The 25,665-nt window shown below is 46.0% G+C and overlaps 1 protein-coding gene across 2 annotated transcripts in view; it reads left to right on the forward strand.

Moving 5' to 3' along the window:
- DOP1A (DOP1 leucine zipper like protein A) overlaps positions 1-25,665 on the forward strand; it is a 1,012,538-nt gene that overhangs the window by 703,304 nt on the left and 283,569 nt on the right. For both annotated transcript variants that reach the window (XM_078648131.1, XM_078648132.1), the window contains one exon: positions 6,305-6,360. In XM_078648131.1, coding sequence (XP_078504257.1) covers positions 6,305-6,360 — 56 coding nt within the window. The remainder of the gene's footprint in view (positions 1-6,304; positions 6,361-25,665) is intronic.

Raw genomic sequence — 25,665 nt, forward strand, 5'->3', positions numbered from 1 at the left:
GTCAGTAACATCAGACTGATGGGTTCTTCAGATTGTTTGAAGGGTCTGCTCCCGCCCCTTCATGACTGCCACTCCACCTATGCCACCCACTTGCAACATTCCCCATCGAGGATCCGACGAAGTGAGACAGACGTAAGCAACCTTCGGTATTGAAAGTCAAGAAGTGCCCCAGTTTTGGATTCTCCACCAAGAACGATAATATGTTTCACTAATAGATAAGACATCATCACATCATTAGGTGCCGAGTCGGCTGACCTGCACCTCCCCAAGTAGAACATCAGACATCTAAGAGGAATCCTATCCCTCAGAAGGCTGTCCCATACCTACCCAGTCCTGATGAAGACCCGCTCTTGATGCGCACAAATCAGCGCATCGCTCCCCAGGGTCGAAACGTCAACGCATTGTATTTGAAGTTCAACTGTATAAAGTCTACTAGGACCAATAATTAATTGATTGACCTATGTGACTATTTTGTACACAGTTGAAATTAACCTATTGTTGTATTTCATCACATATTTATGTTTGTATGTTTTAATGTGTACCAGTCCTGCACCAATATTCGTGTTGTATATTGTATATATTCAATCTTCGCTTGGACAGCTAAACTAATGTGTATAAACAATTTAAAAAGCAAGAAAGTATATTACTAAAACGTTACTTTCGGTATCATTGTGGTCAGTGTTGTTTGTATTCACTTTAGGTATAAGTACCAATGTATGTGTACCCCTATGGAGACATACGTATTAAGTAATAGAATCAGAATACTACATCACTAGGTATTTCTGTCCGACAGAACCATTATTGATTGTTTAACTACCCACCCAGGTTCTGAGGGTTACAGGGTCACCCCATACTATTTAATGACCCACTTGCAACAGGCTGATGGAGGACCATCTCTCCTTTCTCCGACAAAAAGTGACAGCTGTCTTGGCCAAGGGAGCCACAGAGAGAGTGCCGGCACCAGAAGTAGGTTGTGTTTGTCATTCCTGCTACTTTCTGGTGCCCAAGAGGGAGGGAGGACTTCGTCCTATCCTAGACCTGCACCCCTCAATTTCTTCCTCAAAAAGGAGAAGTTCAAAATCCTCATGCTCGCTCAAATCCTGTCTGCCCTGGACCTAGGAGACTAGACGGTAGTGTTGCACTTGCAGGATGCATCTTTCCTCATTACTGTCCTTCCTGCCCGGAGACGTTACCTACGGTTCATGGTAGGCCACAATCACTTTCAGTTCGCTCTGCTCCCTTTAGACCTTACCATCGCCCCCTTGGGTGGTCACCAAGATGATGGTGGTGGCTGCAGCTCATTTGCAGAGCTCAGGTGGGCCAGTATTCCCCTATCTTGATGACTGGCTGTTGAAGGCAAACTCGCCGCAGGCTGTCATTTCCCACCTCCAGACAACGGCAGAACTCCTGCAGTCGCTGCGACGTGCCAAAGTCACACCTGACTTTTCATCGGAGAAGGACACGGTGCAGTTTCAGGCATATCCTCCCAAATGGCGAGTCCAGAATATTCAGGGTATGATACCAATGTTTCAGCCTCTCATCTGGATTATGGGATGAGATTGACTCTGAGGCTCCTGGGCCTCATTGCGTCCTGCATCTTGTTTGTGACACATGTCTGAAGTCATATGCAGGCTTTGCAGTGGGACCTGAAGTTCAAGTGGACACAACATCAGTGGAATCTCTCTGACATGGTCCAGATCACAGATGGAACTGCAAGAGATCTGCAGTGGTGATTAAGGAACTGCGATCAATCAATCAATCATACTATTTGTAAAGCGCACTACTTACACGTGAGGTTCTAAGGCGATTGGGTCAGCTGCAAACCCCTCTCCCTTTCCCAACCAGATCTGACAGTAGTGACAGGTGTGTCACTCCTCGGATGGGGCGGCCATCTGGGAGAGTTGGAGATCAGAGGCCTCTGGAATCTGGTGGAATCCGGACTCCACATCTACCTTCTGGTGTGCCGGTGAATCAGTCTGGCATTAAAAGCTTTTCCACAGTCCAAGGAAAACTAGTGCAGCTGTTCACGGACAACACCACCACCAGGTGATACTGAAACAAACAGGGGGAGTGGGGTTGTGGACCCTTTGTCAAGAGTTCTGCATCTATGGATATGACTGTCACCTGTCGGGCTCTCTGAACGCCAGGACAGGCAAACTCAGCCAAAGATGCCTAGCGGATCCCTAATAGTGTATACCTCCGAAGGTGGTGCAAGGTCTCTTTCAGCAGTGGAAAGAGTCTTAGTCAGATCGGTTCACCACTCGCTAGCGTTTTCAAGGCGACTCTCATTCTGAGATATTTTTCTTCTTGAGTGGAGCTCCAGCCTCCTTTTCTCCTTTCCACAAATGCCACTACTGCCCAGAGTTCTCAAGAAGATGGGGAACGACCGGGCCTAAGCCATCCTTGTGGCTCCGGACTGAGTTCTGAGAGTTTGGTATCCTGAGTTATTGAGCATGGCCATCGGTCCTCCGATCTTCTGTCACAGGGGGAGGTTCTCCAGCCGAATTGCCAACGCTCCTCCTTCATGCATGGTGATTAAGCGGTGGTAGTTTACAGCTTTCGACCTGCTGCCTGAAGTCTGCGGTGTTATCTTGGCAGCCAGGCATCCCTTCTTCAAGATTGTATTTGCCTACTGTTGGTGCATGTTTGTGGCATGGTGCGCAGAGAAACAGTTTGACCCTCTTTCTGCTCCTTTCATGTCCTTCTCTTTATCCTTTCTCTTGCCCAGCAGGGCTCTGCTTTGGGCAACTCAAAGGGCTATCTTTCTGCCATCTCAGCCTTTCTGTGGCTGCCAGATCGTCATCCCTCTTCAAATCCCTTGTTATAAATAGGTTCTTGACCTTCGCCCTTAATCATGCCCCAGTGGGACCTTAATCTAGTCCTCCCTTTTCTGATGCATGCTTCCTTTGAGCTTTAGCACAACTGTCCTCTCTGGCTCCTTACCATCAAAACGGCCTTCCCGGCGGCAGTAACATCAGCCTGGAGGGTCAGTGAACTTCTGGCTTTGTCATCCTAGCTTCCATACCTGAACATCCACCCAGACTAGCACGTTCCACGCACTAAAGCTTCCTTTCTCCTGAAAGTTGTGACCCCCCTTTAATGTAGGGCAGGCCTTCACCCTGTCTACCTTTTACACTCCGCTACATCCCACTACGGAAGAGGAGCAACTTAACCCTGTGGACCCAAAAAAAGCATTGTGGTTCTACCTTGACTGCACAAGAGAGTTTTGGGTCGACGGTTAACTCTTCGTGGGGTATGTCAGAGTGTAGAAGGCAAAGGTGATGCAGAAATGGACCATCTTCTGATGGATCGTGCTCTGTTTTAAAAATCTGCTGCACATTTGCCAAGAAGCAACCAACCGCTGCGTTAGGATGCGGAGTTCCTTTCCTGGATATCTGCCAGGCAGCGATGTGGGCTTCTTTACACACATTCACGAAGCATTACTGCCTGGACAGTCAAGTCAGTTGGGGCGGGCACTTTGATCTTTTAGTACTGCAGGACTTTCTAGTATGAAACAGTTTCACAGACCTACCACCGGGGAGGTATTGTTTGGGTATCTGTGTGAAAGTAACGAATCTGCGGCTAAATGTCTCTATCAGGTGAACAAGTTACTTACCTTCAGTAACACCTTATCTGGTAGTGACTCTAGCCGTAGATTTCTCATCGACCCACCCATTCTCCAAGCTCTGCGAATGGATTGCTAGGGACAGGACTGCTGTTCCCCTTTCTGGTCCCTAGTTTTCCAGACCAGTAGTCTGTGTTCTTCTGCGCTCCTGGCGTGGAAAGTTGCAAATACAAACTGACATTAGCATGCCAGGGTAGTGCCTATATAGGGCCCCCGCATGACACTTCCGGCACAGACGATGCCACGTGGAGCCGAATGATGCCACCTATCGGCGAGAAAGGGTAGTACTGCTCACACAAAAAAATCCTGATCTAGTCTGACGCATGGGGATAATTCTAAGTTAAGTCATCTGCGGCTAGAAAGAGTCTCTACCAGATAAGCCATTACTGAAGTTTAGTAACTTGTTCATTAGGGCGAGACCATACAGAAAGGCAAATTTACTTCATTTACCTTAGGAGCCTAATTAAGGAGCACTAAGTTAAACATAGGAAGGTGTCTTTTCAGTCCCGAACTATGTTTCCTGCCTAAAGACGGATGGGAACACTCATTTAAATATGGCTGCTGATGTTAACATCTTATGTTACTGTTAGAGGCTGTCTAAGAGATTCAAAGTGCTTGGCTTGGGTTTCACCTGCCAGACTGTTTCTGTTCCAGGACCTATCCAGTAACACAGACCCTTCCCTCACCCGCAAATTGCGGATAGGAGAAACTTAGAGGGGTTATACTCCGCTTATAAGTCAACATGGAAAAAGATAAATGCTGCATGTGGAGTAGTAGGTAACTTCCTCCGTGAGTGGTTTTCTTGTCCCATATACAACCATACCGTAAGGAGGTACTGGCAAGATTGTGCGTAATTTTGTGTTATCTTCTCCCCCAGAGAGCTTTGCATAGTTATGTTTTGGGTTATAATGCAAGACGTGCAATGCCAATGAATAGGTGACAAATTATTCACATGGGATTGCATGGAGAACGCGAAGACTGCTATTGCTGCATCCTGGAAAAAGACAGACCACCCCCCAAAAGACATTAACCAATGTTACACGTTTTATGGAATCTTTTGGTGATGTAAATACTGGCATACAATATGACAGATGATCTTAAAGACCTATGAGACTTTCTGTTGAACTACTTCATGGGAGGGGCCCCTGTGGGTTGTATTAACTGCGTCTCAAGGTACTGCATTTACTCTAAGTGATCTATTGAGAGTGACGAGGAAGAGTAGGGGGGGGGGGGGCAACGATTTAACAATCCTCCCATGAGGGTGCTGTTCTACTTGCAACTTGAACTTAGAGGAGATGCCCTAGACACTCTATTAAGAACTCTGTGTCTTGCTTTGAGATACATAGGCCTATACAGAGGGGGCAGTGTTGGGTGTTTTTTCTCGTTCTTATTTACTGTCTACAAAAAAGATGTATTTCGAAAACAGACAGCTGTAACAGACCACATTCTTGTAAAGAGAACCATGCATAACTGGATCAGTGATTTGATACTCGTCTGTCACATTTATGATACTGGCAACTCAATTGAAATGTTTGGTTTTAAAAAATAAATGCTGAAGTACTGCGAGATTTCCATGGGACCCCAAAAAAAGACAAAAAATGTTGGGTGGGTGTCCATTGATGTTACCCGGCCATGGGGAGTTGGTTGCAGGGTCTCGCTACAGGCCAGTCTCTGCACCCAACCCAATGCCATGCACGGCACTGTGGGGGGTTGGGCACCAGTGAGGGTTTGTGCGAGGGTCCGGCCACCAGGCCCTCCACCCAACCCTGTGCCACAGCGCACAGCCAACGGCCTTGCGCTTCTGGGGGTTTGGATAGTTAGGTATGGTAATAAAATCTTACTTCACATTAAAAAAAACTCATTGAAAAACTGGAAGTTAAAGTGGTGTTATAACATGATACCTTACTTACATTTAAAAAATGTTCTAGACATTCCCTAAAATTCAACAGTTATGGTTAACTGATAAAAAAAAATGACGAAACGTTCAAGCAACTTTTTCAAAGTTGTTTTATTTTTTTGGAGCCCAGTCACAAATGTTATCAGAAAAGAGTAATGCTCTGTCCAAGTTTCTGCAGGGAAAGCAGCTAGTGTTGGAAGCGAAGGACATATGACATTCTACTGCTAAATGTCACAGCAAGCCAAGCCACGCAGTTCCATTGCTGAACATAATAATAATGATTAAAACAAGCACACTTTTGTTTTTGTCTGAAAAAGCACACACAGTACTTCCTTGCACTGAAGGGAACTGTCCGGTGTGGATTTGCTCCTTGTGAAAGGGCAACATGGTATTACTCAGTGGCCAATGGCTAAAGTGGGCTGACCCACTGCCCATGCAGTATGGTGCACAGGGTGGGATAACAACGTAAATAACACAGAAACAGACAAATGGATAACGAGGGCTGGTTGAAAACCCCTATATGTAAGTATATTATCTATATAATTTTATACTAAAATCAAAAGGTCTTGGTAGCGCCAGACCTATAAATAGTTAATAGATGCTTTCTCACTGTTTTTTGTATACATGTATATGAAGCATACATTTGTAGATACATATTATGAATTCATATAGTCCCTGTTTTGGAGTAATATTGCATGCAATATTAGTGCATGACTAAACTAATGAAATATATGTTATGTCATCTGTACATCCTAGTAAAATATATTTTTTAATTGTTTCAGAAACATCTTTCATTGGAGGTCTGCATGTTGCAGTTTTTCTATGCATATGTTCAAAGGTAGGATAATTTGATTCCTATTTTTACTATTTGAGTCCATATTAAAAAACCTAAAGGGGTAATTTAAGGTTTAATTGTTCCAGTATATGCCCCTGCAAAGCCACAGCATGCTCCACTGGCAGAAACTTTGTTCAGCGATTCATTGCAACCTAGGACAGGGAAATCAATTAATGGCCCTGATGCGCAGAGAGAAAATCCCTGAGCCTCCAGGGCCATTAATTAATCTGTGTTCACCAGCAACCTCCCCTGCTTCCAACGCTTCATTTCTGAAAAACAAAGTACTTTGCCAAGTGGACACAAGAAACATTCACTTCACAGCCCTCATTGCAATCGTTGAACTCTTCTGGTCGTTGCAATGAAGGTGTTAGAAATCTCCATCCACCACTCAGGGACCTCTAACTGTGCCGGGTGGTTGACCACTAGAGGAGCGGAGATCAAAGCCTCTAATGATTTGATCGGCGGGTGACCTGCCCACCATTCTCTAAATGACCCCAAAATTGGTCATTTTAACTATGGTCATATAGTCAATTATGTTTTATTGTTATAAAAAGTGTGTTTCTATTGGAAAGAAGGATCCAAAAGATGTTATTAGCATTATCGAATTGACAATGTAGAGAAAGAAAAAAGACAGTGATTTCATGAATTTTGTCAACACGCCTCTATAGTCCAAGCCTTCAAAAGCTGTACCAAACTTAAATGATCCTATGGTTGTACATTCTTTCAACATAAATGGATACAAATTATTTTATTTATTTGTAAGTGTGTTCATTTTATGGAACTGATGTGTTGAAATCAGAAGTCCAAGACACATATACATCCCCTAATGTATTGTATTTGCATTTGTATAACATTTCATATTCCTGACACGGTCCCAAAGCCCATTTTAGAGGAAGGATAGCTTGCAGTTCCATAGGTTTTGCATTGTTGAAAGAGTGCAGTTTTAAAGTGTTAATTATGGAACAGTGCTTTGGCGTAGTTTGTGGCAACCAGAAAGGTGTCCTTATTGTGTCAAATATGACTAGGATGTTGTATAGGGAACAAGAGGATGACATCTATTCGCTTATACGCATACATAACATCCCTGTGTATGTTTGGAAGAGGGTGTTTTTAAATTGTGGCATATTTGGGAACTGCTTTAGGGTTATGTACAATAGCCAGAAAGGTGATATTATAGTGTCCAAGCATAAACATAGAGTGAAGCAAAGTAAGTGTGCGATGTAGTTGTACACAGTAATATCTACCAACTTTGTGTGTGATTCTACTTCACTGGGTGACACTGGTCTGAGGTCATCTTGACAGCCTTCCTAAATTCTTAGTGATTTTGATTTTTTGTTCCTTTTGTCATAAGAGTATTGATGTCTGGATGGAGTGGAAGGTTCTACTGATGTGTGTGTTCTTTTTTTTTTTTTTTTTTTTTTTGAAAACCTTTATTGACATCAAAAGGTGAGACAAGTCGAGGCCTACAACCAAGCCGGCCGGCCGCAATGTGCAAAATAATCAGGAGTCACCAGGCAAATATTACATAATCAATCAATACAAAGCAGAGGCCGTACAATCACAGAAGGGGAAAAGAAGTACAGAAACCAAAGGGCTAAAACACAGGAGTAAATAAGGCTTAATTTTATAATATGGGGAGAAGACATATGACAGGCTCACTTTCAATACGGAGGCATCCGATATCCCAAACCAACCTCAACATTAATAAGGGGGCATGGGGGCAAAATATCCGGGGGACAACACAATGCATTCAAGAAAATCAGGATGCGTGAGACACAATCAGCCCCTGAGCATTATCCTCGTAGCATGCCCGCCACCCAAGACACTACCAAGCCAGAACAGAGGGATCGGAAAAACAATGCATCAAAACCAGCCCGTCATAGTAACCTCTGGGACACAGGAAGGAAAAACAAAGGGGGGGGGGGGACGAAATGGGGAAGGGGAAGGGGAAGGGAAAGGAAAATGGAGGGAAGACAAAAGAAAACAATAAAAGGAAAATAAGAAAATATGAAAAACGAAAGGAAGAAGACACGCCGACACAGGCCCCCCGTGGCGGGAAGACAGGAGACAAAAGGAGTAGCGGCCCAAGTGGGGGTATGGCGATCTGGGGGAAAGACAGCCGAAACATAGCAGGAGGATTAACGACGCCACACCCCCCACCCGAAACACACCATAGGAGGTCGGGACAGACGCGGCCTCACGAAAAAGAGATACAAAAGGGCCATAGAACCAGAAGACAAACAAAAAATAGAACCCAACCCACCCGTCCCACCCTGCACCCCTGTAGAAGGCTATGGCCCACCCTTCAAACAGCGTGCCTGTCGCCCTAAACCAGAACCCGAAATATAGCGAGAAGTAAGAAAGAAGAAAGAGACAAAAAGGCAAGAAAAGCGGAGAAAAGAAGACAGGAGGGAGGAGCAGAATAACCATAATGCGAACGGGCGGCCGCAGCCCTCCGCCCAACCAGACCAGCACAGTCAAAAACAGACCAGGACGACACCCCATCACGCGCCACAAAACAGTAGGAGAAGGGGACCTCCCACCTTTCTACGATTAAAAACAATTATGCTACGAAATCGTACACCGGGAATCAAACGGAAGTCGTACATTTCACCCCCAACCCTTTCGAGCAACAAACCCCACCCACCACATGGCAATGTAAAACCACATACTAAATACGAAATCAGCATATAATCGAGTGGGATAATGACTAGCATAGTTACTTGGGGGGTAGATAGATCCACAAGGGAGCAATAGTCCAAACAGAAAGTATCGATGCATCAAATATCGCAGCACGAGCAATGAAGAACAGGAGTTCAGTTGCGCCGCTGGAGTGGGCGAGGTAGCCCCAAGTATAGACACAGGCAAAGTCCTCGAAGCAGGCACAGGAGGCAGTCCATCAATAGTTTCAGGCAACAATGTCGAACAGGGTCGCAGTACAGCATCCAAGTCCCCGGGGTCCGAACCTTGAAAAGCAGGGCGCCCAAAAGCCACCGACACACTACACGATCTTCGATCAGTGGCGGGGACACTCAAGTCAATCGAGGGGGGCGAGGCAATGAAGTCTTCGAAACAAGAGGGCGACAAGAGGAAATGGCCGCCCAAAATGGCGGCAGATCGTGGCGTCCCCACCGAGACGCCCAGGGCCAGGGAGGCGTGTAGGGATCTCAGGGCTTCCAGGATATCTCTGACCGTCGGCTCACGTCCACCAGATCCGCTCCCCACACCAATAGGCAACACGGGCCCGCCGCCACAGGGTGATTCTCGTTTCAGAAGGTCGGCCGCCATTTCGTGAATCAGCCCAATCGCCGCTCACCAAGACCCCCGGAAAGAACAGTTCTCAAATGTAGGACTTTACAAGCTCCGGGGGTCCCAGCAAGGGCGGCCTCGATGCCAAAAGGATATCCGCCCAAGACGGGTCTCCGCCACACCAGCACCGGTGCCCCAATCAAGCGGAGTCCGGGCCTCGAGGACCAGGGCCGTCGGACAAAGCAGCGGCGGGGAGAGACCCCTTCACAGACTCAGGTCCCCGGGCCTCTCACCCACGTCGGCCGCGCGGCCACCCGGGCAGGCCCGGGTCAGGATCGCCGGGATCTTCGCACATCGGCTCCCAACACTGGTTCTCGCTCTCGGTCGGGGCCGAGAGCCGTCGGATCCCACCGGCCAGGTCCCGGTCCAAGTCTCGCAGAGGCCCCGATCTCTCAGAGGCCACAACTCCGGAGCCACTGCACACCGAGACCCCGGGGTCGGATGGTAAGTACAAACAAGCCGTTATGTTTCCAATGCCCCAAAAATGTGTCGTCCCCGGACAGAATAGAAGACAGGATAGGCAATCAGGACGGAGGGCTGCGGGAGCCGAGCTAAAGGGCGACCATTACGGCCGCGAGCTAGGCTCCTCCCCCGATGTGTGTGTTCTTGTTTGGTAAGATGGTCAGTAGGGGTTCCTGCCTATCATGGAGAGTTCTGTTCTGCTTGTATCACTGAGGTTTCACATATGTAAAGGATGGTCTGGTACTGTGGATAATGCATGGTGCTTTGAAGGATGAGAGTCTGACCTTGATTTGCTGGCGAACCGCTTGGAGGAGCTTAGTCAATTGGTCATATAAACCTTGGGGTTGTACTTGTCTGGATGCTGCATTATATATTCTCAGTAGTTTTTGTAGTAGGTAGAGAAGTGCTTCTAGACTAAGACCATTTGCATACCCAAGCACAAAAAGTTAATGGTGACCTAGACCATGTGTGGGAAGACAAGCTGTGAATTGATGCATTCGATTATTTGATGATGAAGAAGGTGCTTCTTGTAACTTGGTTCACTTTAGGGACTAATGTATCATATTTATATAGGGCTACAGTCCTAGGGCAAATTGTGATAAGGTGATAGCTCTCTCACTACCCGCAGCAGAAATTCTCTATCGGATAGAGACTTCCAGCCGCAGATTGTTTACTTTAGAATGATCCCCGGGCATTAGCCCGTATCCGAACATTTCCAAGCAGTACCCATGCACACTGGCTGGCAGCATCTTTTTAGTCCACATCAGCATTGTCCACGCCGAAAATTACATGCAAGGTGCCTATTTAGGTGCCAACCCAGTGCACTGACGTCACTGCTGTTCTTTCCGGGCCAGTCAGCGCAGATCCGGAGAGAGCTACCCCTAATCAATTTTTGACTGAACTTTTGTCAGGGTACTTTCTTAGATCTTTTTTTGGTGTGTTAGGGATGTCTCTTGAGAAGCCAATGGGTTTTAAACTATATGGTGCCTGTCATGGGTAGATGTTCGTGACAGCCCCCACTTGGTGTGCCTGTGTTGCTTGGAGAGGGTCCACGACTCATTGACCTGCAAATGCTGCTGCGCCATGAACCCCAAGGTGCTGAGGGATCAGTCCCTCAAGCTCCTTACCGCCTTGCATCAAACAACCCCCACCACTCTCACAATTCTGGTGGCACAGAAGGTCTCGGGACCACCTAGGTAGCCACTCCAGATGATCGTCGTTGCGCTCAGACGTCGAGTAATTCCCTCAAGCACAAAAAAATCGAAGAAGTCGAAGTGCACTTTGACTTTCCCGAGCCGGTTGAAGTCATCGAATGAGGCATGGGAGTGTCTGCACTCTAGTCCTTGCTCAACCGTGGACCCTTTGCCAGGGTCTTTTCTGCAAATCCCAGACTTTTCTGGAGTCAGAGCGAGCCTGCCCAACTCAAAGTTATGTGACAATGCACCTCATACTTGGCCAGCCTGACCACTCTGGAGCACCTTTGGGCACCACAGGTATACGAGGGGGTTCACATGATAATTAAGTGGCTGTAATTAAGTTACTTCACCCTTGTGTATCTTTATAGAATTCCATATTAGGCAGTAGTACAGGATGGTTTTCAGTAATCAGAAGTAGCTCCCATTATGAGAACATTTGACGACCCCTAGTGTAGTATGTCATTGCTTGCCTCCTCATTTCCTCTAAGTATGCAAGCCATTAACTGAATGGTGAAAGACTGGGTCAGATATTCATTTCAGTGGGCATTATGAGATGTAGCCCATCACCAAAGGAGCCAAAGTGATGGCACAATTTGGGGTACTAGCTTTCGAAAGTCACTTTCATCCAGTAGTGCATTCAGTTCATTAGATTCCAACTGTAAATCTGTGAGGCCAGTTGACTTGATCCCAGCTACCAATATTTCTGAATATAAGTGGGCCCATTGAACCAGGTATTCAGGTTCACATGTCTTTTTTTAAAGATCTTCTTATTGGGTTCTTCAGAATAAAACAGAGCATTTGTACAGCTTGTTATAAAATGCTTATAATATTTAATACAGATAACAATCCCCCCACGCTCGTAAACATTTAGTCCAAAATGAAAGAAGTCCCAATAAGGGGAAGTCAATAAGGAGGAAAATAGTGAGTGAGCAGAGTTTGTAGAAATGGAGAGTTTCAAGGGAGATTGAGGGTGGAAACAGGGCAAGGTTAGGGTGAGGGTGTTAGACAGTGTAGCTTCTGGCGTTGAGCTATTCCTTGAAGAGGTTGCAAAAAGTTGTAGGGCCTTGAGCCTCTGTGGTTTGAGGAGCTCTATCCAAACTACAACATGTAGTCTTTATGGGGTTGCCAGAGACTGGTGAACTTGTTATCCGTCTTAGTGAGACTATGTTCCATGGGCAGGACCTGCCACATATTGTAGAACCATAAAGAGCAACCCCACGGTCCATTTTTTTTACAGTAGCTGTATGTCCACTCTGGTCATATGGTGTGTAAGCTCCCAATCTGATCCAATCATGTCCTCCAGCTTGGTCGGTGTCCCCCTTAAATAATGGTGACAGGGTCAGTAATGATAGGGTAGACTAGAGTATCCTTCACATGCTCCAGGATCTCCTTCCAGATTATTTGGATGAGCATGCACCCCCAGCACACATGCATGTGGGGTGAGGTAGTATTGGTACATCATTTTGTATGCCAATTCATACAGGAGGTCCCAGTCTTTTAGGGACATATCTGTACCAAAGTCTGTTGTCCATCTTATTTGGCAGACATGGGGGTTTGTAGGTTTGGACTCCTGAATGGTGCAATATGTTTTGGAAATCCGTCCCTTTGTTCCCTAAAATGAACTCGCTAAAGTGTGTAAGCAGTCTGGTAGTAGCCGCAATATTAGCTGAATGTGGTGCCCAGTATCTAAGCTGATAAATACTGAAGCTGCAACTTCTCTGAGATGTGGAAGTCTTGTTTGCATTGTTTGAACAGTTTAATCCCATCTCTTCGGAATAGATCGCGCAGGGTTTTACAGTCTCCCCTTTCCTATTCCGGGAAGACTCTGGGGCATTGGAAGGAGTAAATTCAGGATTTATGGCAATGGAGTGTTGGGGGATGGGAAGGTTGTAGGCCCTTTCTAAGAGCTCTTTCTTCCAATACGTCTAGAAATGTCCTCGTTGGAGCGGTGATGCAGGTGCTCTTGGGTCGCCCGATCCAGGTTACCCATGCTAAGTCCCATAGAGGGTAGCAAGTTACCATCCAATCCACATGTAGCCAGGGCTTTGTGCTCTCACACACCACCCACTCCCATATGTAGCGGAGGTGGGATTCCCAGGAGTATCCCATAAAGTTGGGGCCCACTAGGCCTCCCCTGTTCCCAGTGAGCATTAGGATTTTATTGAAGATGTGCGGTTTCTTCCCAGCCCAAATTAACTTGTGTATGCCGTTCTGCAATTGAGTTATGTTCCTCCTTTAGTGACGACGAGTTAGGTCCCAGGGATGGGTTCCCGGGAGCCAATAGTGGCCCGAGAAGGGGGGCTACATCCACTCCTTCCCCTTTAGTGTGTGGCCAGGCCCTGGAGGACAGGGTCCCCGGTGCCAATTTGCCCCGGGAAGGATGCTGTGTTCCCCCCTCCCCCTTTAGTGACTGGCCAGGCCCCAGGGGACGGGGTCCCGGGGCCAATATTGGCTCAGGGAGGGGGGGCTGCATGTCCTCTTCCCCTTAAGAATAAAGCTGGACCCTGGGAAATTGCTTTTCCGCAACCAACATCTGTCCAGAGAGGGGGGCAGCTTACCCCCTCCCCCTTTTAAATATGAAGAAGTGTCGTAGGTGGGCTCCATGGCACCCAGTATTTACTGGGTAGGGCCCGGGGAGGAAGGCTACATGCCTCCCCTTATAATAAGGTCAGACCCTGGGAGATAGCCAACATTGGCCTGGGGAAGCGGGCTGATAGTCCCCCTCCTGCATAATTTAAGTGATGTGCTCCACTGGGTGAGGTCTGCCGGACTAAATACGGCCCGAGGATGGGGGCCACATACCCCTTTCCCTCAAAAAAGGTGGCAGGCCATGGACGATTGGATCCGCGGGGCCTGGGGAGGGAGGTTGAGTGTATTTGGGGGGTTAGCCACAGGGCCGAACGCTGTGCACGACATGGGGTTGACAGCATGCGGGTTTGCTTGCAGGGCCTTTCTCAGGTTAGGCCCTGAGGTCAACCACGCACAGCTCAAGGCATGAGGTTGGCTGCATGCAGTTGTTGGCCGCAAGGCTCCAAAGTAACTATAACTTGTGCCCTCACCATGCACTGCTAATACCCCACCTATTACATTACTTATGACATCATTGATAATATCAGTGCAACATTTGCTGTAAAATTATTTATGAGAAAACTGTGCATGGAGGGTGCAATGTATAGTTACCTTAGGGCACATATTATAGTTACTTGGGATAATTGTAATTATAGCTGCTGAATTTCTATAATTTTCTTGTGTTTAAAATGTGAACCTAACTATAGGATCCCTGTAACCTTTGTTTTTTTTTTGTGAATATATACATGAACAAGTTTATTCACTTCATCTCCTTCCTGGAGAGTTTTGGGGTGATATGTCAATCGGGAGCCGAGGAAAAAGGGGAGCCCCAGAACGCAAAATCCCCATGCATTTTCAATAGATTTTTTTTAGGCAAGGCTAGAGCAAAACTGCTGAACGGAATTACACCAAATTCCGCAGGAAGCTAGATCTTGGTCTGCATATTTGTGCATTTTGTGAAATGGTGTAAATCCGTTAAGTAGTTTTTGAGATAGTAAAGGTAATAAAAATATAGATATTTGGACGATTGGGCTTGCGAGAGTCTCTGAGACTATTGTGGGAGCCCCAGTGTAAAAATAGCCATTAATGGCCTTGGCTCAGCAGTTATGTCCCGTGGTGCTCAGCGAAGCATTTTTAAATCTCCCGCCAAGCGGGAGAAAACACCAATTCTGCTCCAAGCGGGCAAGAACTTCGAAAAAGTTCCTGCCTTCTGGGTGCAGAGTTTAGCTCTGTTTTCCTGCAGGCAATGATGGGACAGGGAAACAGATCTCACAGTTTGCCTTCCCCCAGGGAACAGCATTATTAGCTTCTCCCTGTGAGCAGAAGCAATGCCGGCTGCCGCTGGATGTGGGGTGCCAGCTAGGGCTGCAGTGGCCTCGGGCCTCCCCCCTACAGCCCCCAACAAAGGTGTGGTGGGTTGTTGAGTTGGGCGCCGGAGGGATGGGGTCCTTGGGGCCGAAATTAGCCAGGCGACCTTCATAATGCTGCCAGACACTGGGGGATTTGGTCCCCATGGCCGAAAATGGCACAGGGAGGGGGCCACATGCACCCATCCCCCTACAAATATTGCCGGGCCCTGGTGGATGGATTCCCTGGGCCAACATCAGCTAAGGGAGGGAGGCCATTAGATGTGCTAAAAAGATCTGTTTTGTTAGAAATAAAATGTAGAAATTCACTGAAAAAAACAATGGCTGAAGTAATGTTATAAAGCAAACACAAAGAGATGATCAATGGAGCGCTGAAACTTTTCAGACACTCGCCCCCAGTCACAGATCTGGGATTAATCCATCATCGTTCTTTAGCTCACTTCGCCACCCCAGTTCAGATCCAGCCATATGCAAATCAGTCTTGACCCTGTTCCTCATGGTAAAAGTCCAGCCCAAACTGCCAAGCCAGGTCTTCCCTGGACAGCAAATAAGCATACTGGGACCGGTGGCGGGGTAACACCCCTCATCAGCCAGGCTATCTTTAATTCAGTGGCAAAGTGAGCAAGGGACTCTCGTCTGAGCATACCCTGCAAACTTAGTGCAAACAAGGCAAACACAAGGAGATGACGGACAGAGCGCTGAGTCTATTCAGACACTCACCCCCGGAACAGTAATGTTATAGTAAGGTGAATTTGTCAGTGACAACATTAACGTTTTGAACTAAAAAAAAAAACAAAGAAATTCACCAGTTCTAGTTAGCAGCACCATGCACTGCTTATGACCTCTCGTATTACATCGCTCATGACATGTTATAGGACATCTTTGAGGACATCACTGATGCCCGCACTGGTGACATCATCCAAGCTTCTTTTGTATACATTGCTCTTTAAACGGGTACACCATTAGAACTATAAAAGTAATTGCAAAAAAGCTACTGTTATTATACATACACCCCCATTGGTAAAGCAAGTTCATGTTATTTGTGACAGTGATCCTTCACCATACACTTTATGGGTTAGCCAAGGTTGTGTTTACTATGAACCACGGATGAAAGGGTAACCTTTCCTGCTCACAGTGTTCAGTATGTATACAACTGTTCAGGGAAAATCAAGTTCCTCCTGAAACATAATGCATGCCCTTTTACGGACACTCTTTACCTATATCGAACCCCTGACAGTCACTAAATCTACATTGAGAAATGAAGTGGATATGAGTGAAACAGTGAGTACTGCTAACAGTGTTTACTCTATGGAGAGTTTTTACTCTGTACCACACTATTTGCAGACAGTGAAATACACAACAGAATACTAAAAAGTATCTAGTAAGCACAGTGTAGTCTATGCAAAACTTGTTCAAAGAGCAACTATTCACTTAAAATAACCAAGGTCTGAAGGTTCTAAATAACATACAAGTCTAACCGTGAGACCTATTTAGAAGACATCTCCTGTTCAAATTAAAATTTGATCTTGTACATAAAAAAATGAAGAAATAATAAAGTACCTGACTGAAAAAAAGTTTAATGGAATCCATTGGCCTTCATTTGCACTCCTACATACTGAACTCACATGGTATTGACGCTATGTGAACGAAGCCTATGAAATTTCTTGTACGACACAGTCCTTTTTGTAAAACATTTGAACTTAAATAGGAGGTTCTGTTGGCCCAACCCTCAAATCAGTGGGCCTTATTCCTCCTGATCTTGATTTATAATCACAAAGAAATTGAATTTAAGTGGCTGACTATGAATGTGCCTTTAAATTAACTCAATTAGCTAAAGAACCTACAACCTTCATACTGTAATTAAAACTTTACAGGTATCACATCTTCCGAAGCAAAACAAGTACATGTGCAAAGGATAGTACCTTGTGAAATCGGTCCTCTGTTGGAAACTTTTTTCCGCTGTTTTTGTATTTGTGTGGCTCATGTTGTAACCTGCACCTGAATTACTCTTCAGTAAAAATTTTCCTAACGTGTTCAATACCTCTGCACACCTATGAGGCATTAGAAGAACATTGGTTTTGTAAACACTTACACCCATTAACTGGACACGGCTGTACAAAATTAGGAAGAAAAGTAATATGGTAGTTACCCGCCACAATGTAAACTATAAAACAAACTAGCACACTCATTGGATGAAGTCATCAGTGATGTAATTTGAGATGTCATCAGTGATGCCATAAAGGATGTCATAAAACGGGTCATGGGTGATGTCACATGTGACGTCACTAGCACTGCATGGTGGAGGTGCAGGTTATAGTTAGTGCTGCCAACTATAACTGGTGAATTTCTGTGTTTTTCCTTTTTTGTTCAAAATGTTAATTTTGTCACTGACAAATTCACCTAACTAAAATGTTACCTTAACCTTTGTTTTTCCAGTGAAAAAAATATCTATATATTTATTACAGGGTGGTGGTAGCTACTCTGTAGGTATGGTTAAAGTGACCAAAGCTAGGGTTTTTTGTCCATTAATGTTATGTTATGTTAGGTAATTTGTAGAGCGTATGGCTGTCCTGGCAAAGGGACGTCCCTGCTCTAAATGTCAGAGCAAAGGTGTATGTGAGGCTACTGCTTACTGAAACAGCCAGGTCTTTACTGCCTTTCTAAAGGCCTAGAGATTGGAGATGTTCCTAATGGAAAGAGGCAATGAGTTCCAAAGAGTCTGTGCTAGTACCTTAAATGAGCGGCCTCCGGCTCTGGCTCTACGGAATCGCGGCACCCGCATCAAATAGAGATCCACAGAGTGCAGAGCACGGGTTGGAATGTAATGATGACATAAGTCGCTGAGAATCGCCGGGCCAGAGCCCGCTAGTATTTTATGTGACACAAACTGCTTTGAACCGGATTCCCTGCTCAATTGGCAGCCAGTGGAGTCGGCGCAGCACACCTGAGACAGAACTGTACTTCGGTAATGCGAGTAGAGTACATGCTGCCCGCTCATGGTGCGCTGGAGCCTGTTGGCCACAGATTTATTAGCGCCAATCAGTAGACTATTGCTATAGTCCAACCTGGCCAAAATCATGGCTTGAACTACCAGCTGACGAGTGTGGGGGTCAAACAAGCCCAGAATGGGTTTGAGCAGCAAAACACACAAGATGGACGGAATGTTGCACAGTGGCAACACATTCACCCCCCCAGTCGCAGATCTGGGTTTAATCCATCGTTATTTTGCTCACCAAGTCACCTCAGTTCAGACATGGCCATATGCAAATCAGTCTTGACCCTGTTCCTCATGGGAACAGTCCACACCGAACTGCCAAGCCATGTCTTCCCTGGACCGGAATCAAGCATCCTAGGACCGGGTTCTGGCTATCAGCCTTCATCAGCCAGGATAGCTTAACTCCAGTGGTGTAGTGAGCACGGGACCCTTTGTATGAGTGAAATGTCCAACTAACTGTAACGTCCCTGAAGCCTGTGGTTTTTTCAGTGAATTCCAAAGGTTTTTTAAATTCTAATTACTAACTATAAAGTCCCTGAAACCTCCGTTTTTTTCAGTGAAGAAATGCTTTTGCGAAATGTTTAAACTTTTATCAAAATAATGTGATGTAATTCCTGTGAAATATGTCCCATTAAGTACGGAATGGCTAGTTTCACTGTTGTCTAAGCATGGCAATGGATTTAGTTACCGGCAGCCCCAACCCACATGGCTGGGCTTCACCTTTACCCATAGCTTAATCAATCAGGGCTCTCTTTGTGGAAAATAAACAACACTTTAACATGATGGGTGGAATCAGGGCCCTCTGTTAGCTGCATCTAGGGTCAGATTCAAGGACATATTACTCCCACTGTTAGATTGTGGTCAGCAAAGGAGAACGCCTCCACAGAAAGCTCAGCTCCTGAAGGGAAGAATTACACTTTTTTTTTCTTTCTAACCCACCAAACTGCATGTCTAATATTTAACAAATTGTTTTTAAAAAACGCTTTTCTTCTGGGGAAACATTTTATGAGTGCAGATTGCTCCAAACAAATAATACAGAGTCGCCTATTGGATAACTTGTGTTATTCTCCAATGGCGCGGTCTCGGGGTTCTGGTGATATTTACACCCCACCTGGCCCTCGGTGTAAGTGTAATGTAACCTATGGGATTGGAGGGGGGGTACGGGTGCAAGTGTCCGTGTTTGGATAGAATGCAACTGAGAGTCTATTCATCTCATAAATCATGAGACCAAATGATATGTAAATGACACCAGACCTGTAAATCACATTTTATTGCAGAACATCCAGCGCCTGGTGTTCAGTATAGCGACCTCAGAAGGATGAATGGATGAGTCGGTTGTTCTGCACATGTTTAACTTAGATGGCAGCACTAACCCCCAGATGCATCAAGCATCCATTTTGCGATTCCTTATTAGCGAAAAATAAGGAATCGCTAATAAGGAATAGCAAAATGCTATGCAAGAAGAAATCAATTTAAAAATAGCGATTTCTTAAAATTCCTTAATTGCGACTCGCAAATTGCGACTCGCAATTAAGGAATACCTCCCCATTCATTCCTATGGGCCTAGAGGCCCATAGGAATGAACAGGAAGACATTCTCAATTTGCGAATCGCAAAATGAGAATGCGATTTCAAGGGTGCAGGGGTGTCCAAAGGACACCCTGTTGCACCCCTGAAATTGATCTGTGCACATATGTTGCGTACACACATGCCCTTAGGGCATGTGTGTTCGCAACATGAAACTTTGAAAAATGCACTTTAGTGCATTTTTCACAGTTTTTCCAAATTACCATGAAGTTGAACTTCATGGTAATTTTCGAGCCCTATTAACGAAATCGCTATTTTTTAAACTTTAATGCATTGCATTTAAGGAATCTCAATTTGAGATTCCTTAAATGCAAGTAATCGCAATTTAGCGAATTCTTAATTTGCGATTTTTGCATTTTGGATGATGCATCCCAAATGCAAAAATACCGGTCGCAAAGGGGCAGATTCTGAGAATCTGCCCCTTTGCGAGCGGTTTTTAGCTTCATGCATCTGGGTCTTAGTCTCTTGTTGTTTATTTTAAGCCAATGAGACATGAGCGCGCACCCAGTTAAACTGCACTCAGATTGTGACATGATGAGAACATCTAAGCCGGCACAGCTCCTCCATTCAGCAGAGCACTGGTTGCATCGTTGTGTTATGTTGTGTCATTGCTGGACAGCGCACTGGAGCAGAGGCTGCGTTACATAAGAAGGTATGGGTTTTATGCACAGTCACAGGAATTCTGAGACCGGGGAACACAATATGCAGCAGCGTTGACTGCATTTTTCGGCAAGAAAAGGCAAATTATGCGGCATAATGCGGCACGTTTTTGATATTATTACTTCATTATTTTGTAATTTTACACTTGGTAATACTGTCTGGGCAAGGGTTTCACCTCATTAGTACCAGTTTAACAACCAAATACAGAGAAAGCTTCTGAAAGATGACCAGTTAACATTTACAAAAGGTATTTCACAAAGTGCGAACCCACGTCACCACACTTCAGTAACTTTTGATCTGTTTGAGCTAGAGACAATTTTTTTTAACTTGCAGATTATGCAGGAGATGATGGATTGCGTGGTAAATGTGGCAACATCCATGTTTATGTTGAAAAAAACGGCCCTGTGGGAGGCTTTGCAAAGTTTTTGTTTCCCACAGAATATGATGAGGGGGTGCAGAACTCGTATTGCGGCCCCAAAGCCAGGGTACTGGTAAACGGGAGGTTGTCAGATTGGTTTGATAATGCCTCCTCCGCCCTCCAGGCATGACACAGCTGAGCATATTTCAGGTATTGGGAGTGATGCAGTCCATGTTCCACCCTCAGCACCTGAAAGGACTTCAGCTCCCCCCTTTTCAACAAGTCCCCCAGTACGGATATGCCAATGTCATCCCACCTTTTAAACCCTCTCAACTTATGCAGCTCCCTTAGCCATGCGCAGTGCCATATCGGGGTTTGTTTCGTTGGTTTGTGTGTACAACCAATCGCCTTGGTCGCTCTCACCCACATCTCTACTGTAACCCGTGTTGCTGATAGCAGCTTAAATCTCATAATTTTGATGACCTGATGTTGTATACGAGTAACCCGCAAGATGCCATCCCTGACCTGATGAGGAAGGGAGGGGCTTTTGGCCATATTTCTGGGGATAAAGTGAACACGGGAAAACTGAGATTATGGATTGGAATCCGAGCATGGTAAGCTGCCGGGCGAAGACACAAATAAGGTATTTAGGGGTCTTAATAACACAGAAAATGGAAGATATTACAAAAACTAGCTGGAAGAAAGTTAGCCAGGAAGTAATCGGCCTACTCTCAAAATGGGCGAACCTACCACTGAACATCTATGGAAGGGTAAACCTCATAAAAATGATCATGTTACCAAAAGTGAAATTTCTTTTTAACCCGTTCCGTGCTCGCATCGGACAATGGTCGACACGAGCACTAACTCCCTGGTACTATACACGACCGTTGGCCGACGCGACCCCGCCCACCCTTTAGAACGCCCGCACCGCGGCGGAATTTTCACCACGGTAAACGGGTTAAGACTATCCTGTTAGCTTTTCAGAAGAAAGACATAGCGAAACTTCAAGGTAGAATAGGAAGTTTTATTTGGTCATCGAATGGTCCTATGATCTCCTGGAAAAAATAGTGTAGGCGGCTTGAAACCGGAGGATTGGCACTACCAGATATACTTGTGTATTGTTATGCTTTTCAGTAAAAGAACGTTCGTATGTTGGCCAACAAAACTGATAAATCAATGATAGGCGCACTTGTTGATGCACTGCTGATCGGAGTCCCACAAGGTCATACCTATTTTCATTTAAATGTTTGTGTGGTGATTGACGACCTCCTACAGTCACGCTGACCGGTTTATTTTTAAAATTGTACATATCTTAATCGTGAGCTTTTAATTATCGGATACTGACCGCCTGCATGTTCTGACGAGATCTAGTCGTCACAGGGGTCCCGATCATCAGTCCTTTACCGGTGCAGCCGAGCGCAGCGCTCTCGCCGGCTGGGTAAAACGGAACCGCCATCTTGGGGGGAGGCAGGGTAGCGTTCCAGCTCCTGGACGCCTCCCGCCCTCCCTCACTACATAAGGAGTGCTTGTGTTTACTGCAGTTAGATTACCTGTTCTCCCCTGAGGCGGAAGCCGGGGGCATTTCTTTTGCTAAAGCCATTCCCAAACCTTTATTGTGTGAGAGTGTGTGAATTTAAGCCTTGAACTGTTTGTGTGGTGATTGACGACCTCCTACAGTCACGCTGACCGGTTTATTTTTAAAATTGTACATATCTTAATCGTGAGCTTTTAATTATCGGATACTGACCGCCTGCATGTTCTGACGAGATCTAGTCGTCACAGGGGTCCCGATCATCAGTCCTTTACCGGTGCAGCCGAGCGCAGCGCTCTCGCCGGCTGGGTAAAACGGAACCGCCATCTTGGGGGGAGGCAGGGTAGCGTTCCAGCTCCTGGACGCCTCCCACCCTCCTCCCATCCCCCAGCTGGACATGGATATAAGGAAGGGGCCTTCTGCGGCCTTCTGCGGCAAGGCAAGCCCGTCTGCGCCCGTCCGCGCCGGACCCGCGCCCAGCGCCAGTACCCCTGCCCCATTTGCCTCTAAAATCTGTTGGTCCTCACAGCAACTGCGTCACCTCCGTCATGCTATTTGTGTTCCCTTTACCTGCTGTAATACCGCTAACCTAGAAAATGCTATCTATTCCTGCCCTCAGTGTAATTTTTCCCTTCCCTTGGTATCTAAAGCACCGTTACGTCACTCAATTATTAACAAACAGCCTCCTACCATACTAAAGGCCGCACTACTCAATTGCAGATCTCTTCCAGCCCATGCCCATGACATCTGGCTGTCCCTTGACACCCATAATTGGGATTTATTATTTCTCACCGAAACCTGGATAAAAGACTCCTCCAATCCGGACATCACCTTGGCTACTCCCCCTGGCTACTGTCTCACTGGCATCAACCGAGACAATTCTAAGACCGGTGGGGGCCTTGCGATTGTCGCTAAATCCCATCTTAAATTTAATTTGACAAAAATCCCCAACATGGGCCTTATTGAAGCCGCTCATTTTATAATAATGGACCCTGCGGGTACCATCTGTGCAGGCATACTAGTCTATAACCCCCCTGCGGTTACCACTTCCTCCCTGACCACTTTGATGCATACTATTGCTGATTTCTCGCTTAAACATCCCCATTTCACTGTTTTAGGAGATTTCAATATTCACATCGATAATCCTTCCTGCACTCTTGCATCCTCCCTGTTAGATACCCTACAAGGTCTTACCCTGCCCCAATTGGTAACCGGTCCGACCCATATAGCCGGTCATACACTTGACCTCATCTTTTCTAATCTTCCTTCTCTTTCTACTTTTTCCCCCATCCCTTTGACTTGGACCGATCACTTTCTTATTCCTTTTTCTCTCTCGGCCCCTTCCCCCCCTCCCCCTATTCCCCTTAATCAAGGAACAAGACGCAAATGGACCAAAGTCACTTGTGTCTCCTTGGAGGCTCATTTTCATTTTCACCTTAATCAGCAAAATGACCTCGATTCTGAAACCTTGAGACTGAACTCGTCTCTTTCCGATGCACTTGACCTGGTTTCCCCTCTTGCTCCTGTCACCTCCTCCAGATCCCGTCCCTCTGCCCCCTGGTTTTCTCCTTTGCTACGCGAAGAGAAGAGTAAATGCAAGCGGTTGGAACGTAAATGGAGACTCAACTATGATCCCTCAGCCAAATTGGCTTACAAATCTGCCCTGAATGCATTCCATAAACTTAAACGCTCCTCTATGAGAACCTACTTCTCCAATCGTATTCTGCAGGCGCAGAATTCTTCAAAAACTCTTTTTTCTATTATAAAAGATTTTGTTCACCCCCCTGCGTCAAAATCCCTTTGTACCCCTTCACAAGATCTTTGTAATGGATTATCTGATTTTTTTCAAGAAAAGATATTTAAACTCTCCTCTTCCTTTGCAATGACTCCGGTCCACTCTGATGACTATTTTTGTCCCTCCTCCTGCTCCTTTAATTCTTTCACTGAGCTAACTCCAGACCTTGCGTTAGCTTTGCTACGCAATGTTAAGTCTGGTTCCCCTCTGGACCCTGTCCCGGCCAAAGTCATGGGCATTCTTGCCCCTATTCTAGTGAACCCGTTTCTTTCCATCTGGAATTCCTCTTTGTCACATGGTCATTTTCCCTCAGTTTGGAAACAGGCTAGGCTGGTCCCCATATTGAAAAAACCTGGTGCCGACCCCTTACTTTTTAGCAACTATCGCCCCATCTCGCTTCTGCCTAAACCTGCTAAAATTTTGGAGAAGGTGGTACAGAAACAAGTGGCAGTGTACCTAGAGTCTAACCAGCTGCTTCATGACTCTCAGTCCGGCTTCAGGTCCGGTTTTAGCACTGAGACCGCACTGCTTGAAGTCTCTGAAATTATCAGGGAATCAGTGGATAGGGGCGAGGAGGCCATGTTGGTCCTCCTCGACCTATCCGCGGCTTTTGATACTGTCTCCCATAAAATACTTACCACCCGCCTTCAACAGCTAGGGGTCGGTGGGACAGTGCTGGCATGGATCACCTCTTTCTTGTCTAGTCGCTCTCAAAGGGTCATGATGCACCCTTTTGAATCCGAGGACAAACCTCTCCTGTGCGGAGTGCCCCAGGGCTCTGCTTTGAGTCCACTACTATTTAATGTTTATGTGGCTCCTTTGGCCAAAGTAGTGGAGTCCTGGGGGGTCAGGGTGGTCTCCTATGCTGATGATACTCAGCTTATTTTTTCATTCCGAGACCATTCTGACTCCCTCTTCTCCAATTTTAGAAACTGCCTTGGAAACATCTGTACCTGGATGTCAGCTAATCATCTTGCCCTGAACACCGATAAAACGAAGGTTCTTTTCTTTAGTAAGAAATCTCCCCCTCCTGCAATCCTCTGGTGGCCTCCCATCTTGAATCCCCCTCCCTCTCCTGTGCAGGCAGCTCGCAATCTTGGCTTCACTTTTGACAATTCCTTGTCTGGAAGTGCTCAAGTCAACAAAGTAGTAGGGTCCTGTTTCTCCAAACTACGTATGCTCCGGAAAATCTTTCCTTTCCTCCCTCAATCTTCTCGTAAAACTGTGGTTCAGGCTCTTATCAGTACCCATTTAGACTATGCCAACAGTCTATATGCAGGTGCCCCCCTCTACCTCATTGATCGCCTGCAAATAGTCCAAAATGCGGCAGCCCGGCTTATCGGTAACATCCCTGCCCGTACTTCAGTCAGAGCCTATCGACAAGAGCTTCACTGGCTCCCCATTCTACGACGCATTGATTTCAAAATACTGATCCTGACATTTCGGGCTATACATGGAACTGGCCCGTTATATTTGAGAAA

This window comes from Lissotriton helveticus, chromosome 6 (assembly GCF_964261635.1).
Source record: "Lissotriton helveticus chromosome 6, aLisHel1.1, whole genome shotgun sequence".
In the NCBI taxonomy this organism is placed as follows: Eukaryota; Metazoa; Chordata; class Amphibia; order Caudata; family Salamandridae; genus Lissotriton; species Lissotriton helveticus.